The following is a 12,059-nucleotide window of genomic DNA, read 5'->3' as shown; positions in this document are numbered from 1 at the left end:
CAGCAGGCTCTTCTCCCACCAAAACACATCTACAGTGTGGATTCAACACAAAGATGCATCCCCCCTCCGTCTTTTCTTTCCCCACCTCTCCTGTGCATGTCAGGGAGCAGCTGATGAAGAACCCTCCCGAGAGAGGGAGTGGTGTGGGCTTAATGGTTGGACTGGTGAAATCACTACCAATACCCAGAGGTCTGGAGCTGGAGCTAAGCCACAGACCAGAGTACAACTGAGAGGAGAGGGAAGGAGGAAAACTAAATTATTCAGGCCACGCAAAGGTGTTTATTCTTCCTGAACTTTTTTGCTCATTTTGTTGGGGTTTTTAGGCGATAAAAAAGAACAAAGTAGCAGGTAAAGAAGAATGGGGACAGTTAATGGCATGCCTTTGTAATCAGCTCCTGAGAAGCACCATTTATTACTTTCACAGCAGCAGGTTTTTTTGTTTTTGGAGTTGGTTTACCACACATAAAAACCATACATTTCTGGCTCAGTCAGATCAAATTGAGGGCATCTGTGAAAATACATCTATAAATTAGGTTTTGACAGGATTTTCCTTCACCTTCTAACTGTAGCTCTGTTTGAACATTTAGGGTAATTTCCCTGCTGGTGGAAAGAAATCCATTTGAATCGAACCAGAGCACCTTCTTCCACGTCTGCCGTGTTCCCTGCATCACTGCAAACATCCCCTCATTTGGCTTTCTTTCAGCCGTGGCTTTCCTTTTACCGCTATTCCGTGAAGCCTGGATGTATGGAGAGCATCACTGAAAGCTGCTAGAGTCGGGCGCATTGGACTCCATGGATGCCTGCGCATACTTGAGGGTGCCACAACGCAGACTCAGCGCTGATGAGTAAAGCCTGATTTCTACACCCGCGTCCTCAGTGTGACAAAGATGAAAGTTCTGATTACATAAAACTGACTTATAGGCGACCGGAAGTTGAAGAATGACATGTAAGAAATACAAACTCTCAACTGTAAAACCCCAAAAGTCCGAGGAAAATCCTCGCCGCTCGTGGTACGTGCACATCAAAGTCTGCGTAGATGGACAGCATTTGTCTTGTTATGTTAGGTTAGCAGCCATATTACCTCCTGTGCCAGATGATGAATTTGTGAGTCCTCATCACCCTGATTTACACTTTTCCACAACTTTTTAACTGTGGTTCTTGACCTTCATCATACTGTTTTTTTTTTTGTTCTCTAATAAACCTCTTAAGCCCCTCAAAGAACAGCTGGATTAAAGCCTATTTAAAGTTAAAAGACTATTTATTTATTAATTCTATGTGTTAGAAACCTCAATCACAAATTAAACAGAATCAAGGTTTTGGTTGAGAAAATGTGAAAGTTAAAGGAGCATTTATCACTTTGCAAGACACAAGCGAGAAAAATTGCAGAGGAACTCATTTAGTTCTACAGTAGATGTGATTGTAAACTTAGAAACTGCTCCTAACGAGCATATTCACCTGATAAAAACTCTTTAATTATACATGCAATCTGTTCATCCGTCCGGTCTTCTATTATTGCGGGGAGGAGTATTTGATGTGCTGTGTTGCCATATGTTACCAAGGCCCGCAGGAGGGTGGATTTGCATGCTCTTCTTTATGCATACAAGATGAGGAGTTGGATTAAATTTGAATGAGATTATCTTTGGATACAGCGTCTCTGATTCATGACTCATTAACAAGGAAAAGCTTGTCCTTTTTCTTGTTAAAGTGAATTCTTGAGTTAATCAGAAGATACAGCTTAGACTGTGAGGAGAATATTAGCCTGACTTGGAAACATGCTGCTGAGGCAAAAAGCAGATGATCTTCTTCTGACAGCAAACAGAAAATGTCATCCTGAACCCTGCAAGCAGCCAACAACAATAAACGAAACCTTATCCAAACACATACAAACACACTGGCGTTACAAAAGATATCGGTCAGTGAAACTGGACTACCCTGCTGCCGGAGAGCGTGATGACGCACATGAAATTCCTCAGGCAGCACAGCAAAGTGACCATCCCCAACCTCTTCTCTCCGTGTAAGCCTATACCCCTCTGCCAGACACATTTTCAGAATGGAGGCTTTTCCTAAATGGGCGAGAGGATGCTCTCCCTACCCAAACTGTCCTTGCCTTACCCGAGATCGGACGCAGTTCTTCCTGGATGCTTCCCGGAGACGAGCCCAGGACACGCTGCGGTTGGGACTGGAGACCCCCAACTCAACGTCTCCCCAGTAGGCACGGGCCAGGAGCTGGAACCAGAGGCAGTACGGCTCCGAAAGGCAGCCGTCCACGCCGGCCAGCCGAGCCCAGGGACAGCCGCCGGACGTCGGGGAGGTGGAGAAGGAGCAGCAGCCTCCTGAGTTCTTCTCTACATCCTGCAGGTCAGGGTGATCCTTCAGGCGAACCTGCTTACAGCCCGCAGGAACCCCATTCCTCTGAGCCAGCATGGCATCGCCAGGTCTGAGGCAGGAGGAAACGCCGTCCTTCAGTTCCTCTGTGCGCCTCGGTTGTCCTAGATTCAGTTCGCAGAAACAGGGCTGTTCCTCTGAAAGTCCCGCAGACTCATGATGTTTCCACTCAGCCAGGAGGAGAGTGCACTGCAGAGAGTCCAGGCCGACACAGTGACGCACCCACCCACTCGCCACACAAAACTCTCCCTCAACTATGCACACACACATTCCCTGACTCACACCAGGCAGCCTGGAGTGAAGTTTTCCTGCCTCCCTCATCTTCCTCTCTCGTTCTCCTCCTCCTTCGCAGACAGCCTTTAAAAGTTTCAGACCTTCGCTTGGCCACACGCGTGCTGCTGCACTCACACGTGCAGAGGTCGATCAATAAATCATGAGAACAAACGGCAGAAAGAAACAGGAGGAAACATTTTAAGACGCTTCAAAAGTTCTAGATTAGAAAAAAAAAAAATCAGGTAGGAGAGAAAGATTCAGCTTCAAGAAGAAAGACAGGAAATCACCTCCAGATAAAGAAGATTTCAATAAAAATGTAAAGCTACAAATGTACAACTTAGCCAGATTCCTCTGAACGCCTGCTGCTGATTCGATGGGTGTTTCTAATTGTAAACTTTGACATGTAAGCAGTTAGCAGCAATCAGCAACTTAATTAAAAAGTAACTGGTTATAGTTACTAGTTACTTCTCCAAAAAAGTCACTAACTTAATTTAATTAACTAAAGTAACTTGTTACTAGACATAATACCTATGTAGTTATATTCTATAATCTGATATGTTAAAGAATTTGGAAAATTTTAAATAGCTTCAATTATGGAATTCAAGGTGTTTTTAATTACTTAAATAATTAATTTAAAGGTCTTCACATCTGAAAATATTGAAAAATAATCTGTTCTATTTTGATGTCTGTAGTTTGATAGGAGAGTTTCAATATGAATATGTAGATGTTAGACTTAGACAACTTTTATTGTCATTTTGTATACACAGAGTGAAAACAAAATGAAATTTCATTCATGATGGGATGTGATGGTATTTCTTGTTTGTAATAAAATAAGATGTTTTTGCATTTATTTTTTTAGCACAGTGACTGCATTTGATTGGCTATAAAACTAGAATAAAGCTGAAAAATAATGTTTTTAATGAAATTTTTGCTTCATAAACAGTTAGTCCTGACAGGACAGGACAGGACAGGAAGGAAGGAAGCAAGGAAGAAAGCAAGGAAGAAAGAAAGCCAGAAAGAAAGCCAGGAAGGAAGCAAGGAAGGAAGAAAGCCAGGAAGGAAGAAAGCAAGGAAGGAAGGAAGCCAGGAAGGAAGCAAGGAAGGAAAAAAGCCAGGAAGGAAGAAAGCAAGGACGGAAGGAAGAAAGCAAGGAAGGAAGGAAGAAAGCAAAGAAGGAAGGAAGAAAGCAAAGAAGGAAGGAAGAAAGCAAGGAAGGAAGAAAGCAAGGAAGGAAGGAAGCAAGGAAGGAAGAAAGCCAGGAAGGAAGCAAGGAAGGAAGGAAGAAAGGAAGGAAGAAAGCAAGGAAGGAAGGAAGAAAGCAAAGAAGGAAGGAAGAAAGCAAAGAAGGAAGGAAGAAAGCAAGGAAGGAAGAAAGAAAGCAAGGACAGAATCAAGGAAGGAAGAAAGCCAGGAAGGAAGCAAGGAAGGAAGGAAGAAAGCAAGGAGGGAAGAAAGCCAGGAAGAAAGCAAGGAAGGAAGAAAGGAAGGAAGAAAGCAAGGAAGGAAGGAAGAAAGCAAGGACGGAAGCAAGGAAGGAAGCAAGCAAGCAAGGAAGAAAGCCAGGAAGGAAGCAAGGAAGTAAGAAAGCCAGGAAGGAAGCAAGAAAGTAAGAAAGCCAGGAAGGAAGCAAGGAAGGAAGGAAACCAAGAAGCAAGGAAGGAAGGAAGGAAGTCAGAGAGAGAGAAGAAGAGATGAGAGATAGGTAGAAAGAAAGATGATGGTCTGTTCGTCATAGAAATCTCACCAGTAAGAAAAAGTGGCGCACCTGCACCAACTAGGACTGCCATAAACTCCAGGCTGTGTAGATGGTGGACACCTCCATCCTTTCTCCCAGAACTATTTGCAACAGATTCCTGTCCCCAGCTAACATGCAAATCTGACATTTGTGCGTCATCAGCAAACACACTTCAGGGAGAACCTCCATCCTCACTGAGGAAAAAAAAATAAAGGTATGTCCGTCTATTTTGTCTCTGAAAAATATTTGCCATCTGAGACGGCAACATCAGGAACCCAGTCGTGGAATGTTCCCTCTCTGCGTTCGGCCATCAGCATCTTGTTACCACATTCCCTCTGCTCAATTTAGCCCGCGGTATTCTGTACGGAAAAGATGGCAGAAATAGACGCGAGGAGAAACAACACAGGCAGCTGAGACGTTCTCTTTGTGCAAGTTAAAAATTAGGAGTAAAGTCCCTGGATTCCTGGAAAGCAAAAACCCCTGAGCAGAAATAGAAATATATATTTATATGTTGACAGGGAAAGTCTTTTTAGTGTCCTGAAACACAAAAACAAGACAGCCCACCCAGAGATGTTGTGCCTTTGTCATGGCAACAAACAGGACCACAATAATGTGTCCGTCCACAGAGTCGGGGTGTTCTGCGTGGGAGCTTGTTTGTGTGACGGTGTTGGTGTAAACTCATTGTGGCTGCAGGCGTCGTGAAGACGCCTGCAGACCCGCTGCTCTCCTCACTTTCTCAGACTCCTGGCTCATTAGATCGTAAACAAAAATAAAACTTTTTAAGAGAGAGAAACAGCCACACCAATCTGGCCCAACTTGACAAGCAGTTCACCTTTAAAGCTAATTGTGCCACTTTCATTCGTAGTTTCTGTGCACATTCAGCCCACTCTTCCTTGCAGAATTTTAATAATAAAGCTAGATTTGATGCTTTTCAGGCATAAATAGCCTCTTTAAAGTCATGCATCTCAGCTAGATCTGAGTTTATTTAGCTTTTCTCAAGCATTTAATGTTAAAATAATGACCTGAGGTTGTCCAGGTCCTGAAGCTGCTACACAACCAAAGACCATCACGCGAGATACAACACCAACTCAAACAGAAGGGCTTTATTCAAGCTCTTCTTTGAAGCAGCCAATAGGAAAAGAAAATCTGAAAGTTTATGAGACAACGTTAACGTGCAGAGTGAAAGCAATGAAGCGGTAAACGAAAGCAGGACTCCAGGATGGTCACAGAGAGCTGTGAGATTCCAGCAGTGGGTGTTGAGGGTGGCAGAGACCAGCTCACCACCACATGATGTCTTAACTTCTGGCACTGTGCAGATTGAGGCCCAGTAGGGAACAAGTACCTCTGAAGACCCCTCCCAAACATCAAAGGAACAAGAAAGCTTCTTCAGGATTTGCATGGATTTGTCTTAAAATTGCAATATTGCTGAACCAATAAACAGAGTCTGAAACCTTTACTACACAAAGAGACAATTTTTGCTTTCAGCTTCATTTTTATTTTAGCACCAACTTTTTCTGTTTTTTTTTAAATAAAGCGAAACATATACCCCATTTACACTACCTTTTTGAATCCGTCCTTAGAATCCTGTAACCGAGTTAACTGTTGAATGTAAATGGAACGCAACTGAACTGGACCATACAAACACAACCAAACTGCGGTAAACTAGTACCAGTTCAACAGTAGGGCTCGGCACGGTTCATATGTGGCTCGGGTATCTGATGACAAAGAGCTCATGAGCAGACCGCATCATCACCTTTTTTAAAGTCAGCTGACTCATTTCGCGATTTTTTCGCCGTGTCCGGCTCTGCATCAAAGGAGAATGTTGTGACCTGGCTTGATGCTGAGAATAAGCAACATGCCTTTTTTCACCTAACGTTCTGCAAACGATGAAATATCACTAATATAAACTAGGGGTGTAAATAATAATCGTTTTGTATCGATGCATCGATCCAACAGCCGACGATCCGATGCATCGATACGTCCGCAAGATAATCGATTCATGTTTTTTTTTTCCTCTGGTCTATTTTTATCCATTATCTCCTGGACGTAATTCTCCCTCCCGTGCTGTGGTGGTGCTAAACCTATTTTGCCCTCCTACCTCGCTTCCTGGTTATACTCTTACATCAGTGTGTTGCAGTGAGCTTGACACAGACATTTTAAAATTATGTTGAATGTTGAAGCGTGGTCTGTGCTACACACTGTGGGTCTAGATACGGCTGAGGCGGCGAGGAAGTGGGGGCGAGTTTAGTCCAATGACGGAGGGACATGAGGACCAAAAAGAGCGGAGATCCAGGTGGAAAAAGGCTCCCAGCGTTCTCGCGCACCTCGCTCTTCTAGCGGGTCAAACTTCACGAGTTCTTTTCCGCAATTTCGGTCATAAAAACAAAACAAGCCGGCCTCCTGTCTGCGGCACTGTTTGCGGTCAGCTACAATTTGGGAGAGGTGCAGCGGATCCTGTGTGTGTGGGGGGGGGGGACATCTGGAGCTTGCCTGCAAGGCCTTTCAGAATCTATAAAGCAGGGGTATTATTATTTTTCAGTGAATGAGGTCTTAATAGGAATAGGTGGAGTGCAACTTTTCTACTTTTGTTATTTGCTGTTATTTCTAAAAAAAAAATGCATGACGATATTACAGCTTTAATTGATTTATTTCTAAATTGAAACATTGTCTAGTCTGTAAGGTGTTAAAAAAAATTAAAATAAAAAAGTGAACCAATTTATTTGAATCGAATCGTATCGTGGTGTATTCTTGAGTATCGAAAATAATCGAATCGTTGGGTCAGAAAATCGATACTGAATCGAATCGCCATGATGGATGTGATTTACACCCCTAATATAAACAAACAGAAGTTCCCGAATGTTATGGGTGCTGCCATTTCTGTTTGAGTAAATCCCGCCCTTAACAGCTGTAGTATCGTAGACTGCCGAGAGGAGGCGAGGAACCGTGCTAGCATGATGTGTAACTGGTCATAAGAACCAAGCTTGGCACGGTTAACTGATCCAAGCTGGGTCCGAACTCAGCACGGATCAGTTTCAGAAGGCAGTAGGGTGTAAATGGGGCAACAGTTACCAACATCTTAACAACATCAATGTTTCTTTTAGACTGGTTCTGTTGTAGAAAATATATTGCAATTCCATCTATAAAATAAATGAAAAGCTGCTTGATTTGTTACAAAATCTATACTCAAAAAGCATGGCAAAAATTACAATTTTTACCAAAAATTATTTACACTCATTGTGAAAGGTCCAATGGAGACGTGGTTGCAGGCCTTCTGAGCTGTTCCCCTAATTCTGAACTTGACATTAGATGTAAAAATTTCTGGAGAGAAAAAAAAACATAATTTAAATCCACTAAAATCTCAGGAGTTGTGGGTTTATCAGATGGCTGGCTATCTGGTTGGTCTGATCTGAGTAACAAAGGAGGAGAACCGCGATCTGTACGCAGCTGATGAGGATTAAAGACCAGGCATCAGAAGGCTCCAAACTACAGAAAGTGATTCCTAAGCCTGCAGTTGGTGCCCATGGATGTTTGTGTCTGCATGTGGCAAAGAGAAGGAGGAGGGAAAATCCTGTGGGGGAGGATTAGGCCCGATTCAGGGCCACCTTTTCAGGACTAAGCTCAGTGAAATACAGCATACTGTAACAAAGAGCAGGCTAATGAGGGCCAGGGGGCAGACTGCTCTCACTGTTGGAGTCTGCATCCGTAAAAGGAGGGGGGACAAAAAAAATAGGATGAAAAATTTTGTAAAGTTTCTATATTTTCAAATAAAGTACTTAACATGTAAAAAAATATATCTAAAAAGTCAATTGTATTTATTGAATAAATAAATGCTTTCTTCCAATCATTGGAGCCAATAGTTAAGTCATTCGCCCCAAACAGGGTGATGTGCTCACTACTTCATTTATTTTCACTCTCATTAGCTCAACTACTTGCAGGAGAGAAAGGGATTTCTTTAGTACATCTTCGAGGGAAGAGCAGCAGCCCAGACAGCCAATGAAAAGGAGGAAATATCTGAAGCTTGGTGCTGATGGGAGTATTTTAAACCGTCTGCCTAAAGTCATCAGAGGATAGATGGCCGTCATCCTTTTACAGGCAGTTTCAGCTTCTTCAAAAGTTTTTAAGTACATTTTTTCTTTTTTGTTACACTAACAATGGCTTTCAATTTGATTTTTAATACGTTTTAATCTAATTGATTGTATTGAGGTTCAAATTTCAGATCTTACTCTTTTCTGTGTCCTGTTATGACTTGAATTGTTTGACTAAGAGGATTTTGTGTTTACTGTATGTGTGTGGATGTACATGTACCAAGGCTCTCAATTAAGTAACCTTTAGGGCTGCAACTAACAATTAGTTTTATAATTATCGATAATCTTTTTGATTAATTTTTATTATAATTTTATTATCTTAAATGCAAAACATTTTTAGATTTTTTTTCTCAATTTTGGTATAGTTATTGCTTTGTCAGCTAAAGGCATATTTTAGAGTCTCTATACTCCAGTTAATGATTAAACGATTAAATTAGTTGACGACTATTTCAATAATCGATTAATCACGATTAATCTGATTAATTGTCTCAGCCCCAACCTTGAAATTTATAAAAAATACAAAGATTGTACAGAAAGATGGTTATTTCTAATATGCAATGAATCAAATCATGTAAATTCCCCTAATATTCCTTATGCATTTAATCTGATAGGCAAGATTAACATGTAAATAATACAAATACTTATCATATTGGTTAAAAGTTAAATGGATTGTTAAGGTTTTTATGATATCAAACCGATCAGATTCACAAACATCAGCAGTTTAACATCATGCTGCAAGAAATAAAGAGTGCAGGACTGAAACCCACCCTCTCCTTGCATGCCTCAGCTGTGAGTGTAAACCTGGCACAAGCTTTCTTTTCATTTGGAGAGGTGTCCAACCCAAACAAAAATGATGACGCAACAACTCCAACTCCACCAGTACTGCTCCAAGTGAGTCGTGGCCACCACATATTTAAGACCCAGTGCATCACTTCTCTTCCATCAACGAGAAACAGCCTTCAAAATCCACAGTTTGCTATGGAGACCAACTGTGTGGACAGCAGGAGAAGGGAACAACACAATTAAACATCCAGGAGAAAGAAAAATATGAACCAGGGGGATTTCCACCAAACTACAGTGAGAAGAGTAGGTGTTGGAAACTCTCCCCTCAAAACCAAGCAGGGAGGACAAAGAGAACTAAACCATGATGGGGGAGAAATGAGCTTTGAATTCCCCTGTGAGGAGCCCTCCTTGATCGGGACAATTGTCTCCAGAGGTCCCTAAACACCTCCAGACAAACGCCACTGCCAATCAAGCATTCAGGAGGCTCCCCAGCAGCTGCTATCTGTACAAAAGCAGCAAATATGTTTCTAATGACACTCCCACTTTCTCCTCCTGAACAGGCGATTTCTAAATGTTGCATCACTCCTCGTCCTTCAGACATACCCGCACCACCCCCCACCAGCCACCTCTGGAGAGGTGGAGACGACAAGATTCATCAAACAGCGGTTATTCCCCTGTCAGCCTGACAATAGGATGCAAGACAAACCCCGTCCTTCAGGTCAACATCCATCATCTCTTCCAGCTTCACCATCCTAGCCTGATAAACCAGACTAAATGTGAGATTAAATGTGTAATTTAGTCTGGCCCCAATTAATGAGAGAGCGGATGATTGTTGATGAGAACAACCCGTTGTGTTTCAAACCATGTCTGTGCCTATTGGCCAACGCTCTGACCAATGAGAGGAGCTGATTGTGACGTCGAAAGCTGGTGGGGGGGTGTGTAAACAGCATGTGATGTGAGCAGTGGATAACTTGTTGAGATCACGGAGTTGGACTATTGTTGTTGTTTGTGCAAAAAAGACATGCGAGTAGCCAGTGTACTACACCACTGTACACAACGTTTCCGAAGTTCAAAGTCAGTGGCAGAAAGATTAAAGAAAGTTGGAGCGAACCAACCGAGTCTGTCGAGCTTGTACGTGTTGAATAGACTGGAAAGAGATCCATCAATTTATTGGAGGTGGATTGAAAACGAGGTCGAAACAGGTGCCCCCGCAAACGAACAGCAGCTGAAAAGAGAGCTTGGGAGCCTACTCTCTCGAAAACATCGAGAGACCTGAAGAAGCTCTGCCACAACACAGACAAGCCAAAGATATCTGTCGTTCTTCCACCCAATATAGCCGAGGTAAGTTGTTGCCATTTTCCTAGTTGTGCTTTCTCAGGCGTTGCGTAGATTTGCCCGCCCACTTTGCATCCAAACATTCAAAACACATCTCTGCGTTGTGATTAGCCATCCAGTTCTAGGGCCTGGGGCATTGATGTTGGCTAGACCCACTCGCAGGCAACAATGATTTTGGCCGCTAGCGGTTGGGGCTAGTTTAATAGGCTATCACCATCCTGCAGCCGTGCATGAAACACATGCTGTCATTACGAGAGTTCAACCACTTCACTGATACAGCCTGACTGTCCAAAACACAAAGGACATCAATGCAGGGTTCAGATACTCAACACTTCCTACAGTCACTCACTTCTCAGCTATTTAATGAAAGATTTTGGAGGCAAGACCCTGAATAAAAAACCCAAGCGTTCCATCCATCTTAAAGAGCCAACATGGCGCCTCTGACGAACCCATGTAGAGGAGAAGTAAGGGGATCTTTGTGTGGCTTTGGTTGGCCTGAGGTGGGTCTGACCGCAGTGGAATAAGAGAGGGGAGGGAGTAAAGGTGGAGGTTCCACTATTCCACACGCATACCTGAACAATCCATATTCAGTGTGTCAGAAAGGGAAAAAAAAAAGCCATACTGGATATGTGGTGACGGACCGCGTTGGTTTCCTATTAAATACACATGAGTCTAGTTCAGGGCAGCTCTACACTAACAATACTTAATCAAAGGAGTATTTTAAAGCTTTATCCTTTATAGGAGTTTTTCAACCAGTTATCCTCCTTTTTGACCATCAGAACCAGCGCCTAAGGTTGGCCTAATACATTAATTAAAAAGAAAAAAAAACAACTCATGAATTATTTTAGAATTTGAAGCCAGGATGAATCATTACTTGGGCTAAATTATATGAGGACAGCAAGCATACTTTATTGACTATTTTCAGGTGAAAAGTGATTGTGATCAACCGAGGCTTTAATACCAGCGGCATCCTGTACAGACGGTTAAGAACATAACCTCCAGTTTGATGTTACAGAATGCTATTTTAAAAACCAGCTCTAACAGAGACAGTTTCTTCATTATTCTGGGAAACACTTACCGCTAACCAGATCGATACCATGCTTTTTTTTCACCATCACCTCTTCCTGTCTGTTAATAAAAAACTGTTTTCTTTTAGCACATTATGTTGAAAAAAGGCCACTGAGTGCAAAGTAGAACCGAAGTTAAATTCCTTTTTTAATTCATCAAATTGGTGATTTACTAGTTTCCCCGCCACACTTTCAAAGCTGAAGCATCTAAGCTACTATAAATATAGGTCCAGTAAAGGCATCAAAAGCGCGGTAACTCTTAAAGGTAGGTTAGAATGAGATTGAGATGCATCATTTGCTCATACATTATAACATAAACATTACATAATGCTTTTAACGTTTTATTCTTGTCCTCTTAACATTAGTCTAATTTGTTTTGTTATTCAAAAAGTATAA

At 42.2% G+C, this 12,059-nt stretch overlaps 1 protein-coding gene across 3 annotated transcripts in view; it reads right to left on the bottom strand.

The window, feature by feature from the left end:
• arhgap21 (Rho GTPase activating protein 21) overlaps positions 1-12,059 on the bottom strand; it is a 119,212-nt gene that overhangs the window by 63,537 nt on the left and 43,616 nt on the right. The window contains exon 1 of one of the 3 annotated variants that reach the window (XM_015402733.1): positions 2,113-2,623. The exons of 1 other annotated variant lie outside the window; for it this stretch is intronic. In XM_015402733.1, the coding sequence (XP_015258219.1) occupies positions 2,113-2,424 (312 nt within the window). In that variant the 5' untranslated portion in view covers positions 2,425-2,623. Of the gene's footprint in view, positions 1-2,112; positions 2,624-12,059 lie in introns of those variants that run through there. One more of the 3 variants, XM_015402734.1, reaches the window with a different exon arrangement.

This window comes from Cyprinodon variegatus, unplaced genomic scaffold, assembly GCF_000732505.1.
Source record: "Cyprinodon variegatus isolate N-32 unplaced genomic scaffold, C_variegatus-1.0 Scaffold1388, whole genome shotgun sequence".
Lineage (NCBI taxonomy): Eukaryota > Metazoa > Chordata > Actinopteri > Cyprinodontiformes > Cyprinodontidae > Cyprinodon > Cyprinodon variegatus.
Note: the sequence above shows the minus strand (reverse complement) of the source record. Positions and strands in the feature narration are given on the sequence as shown.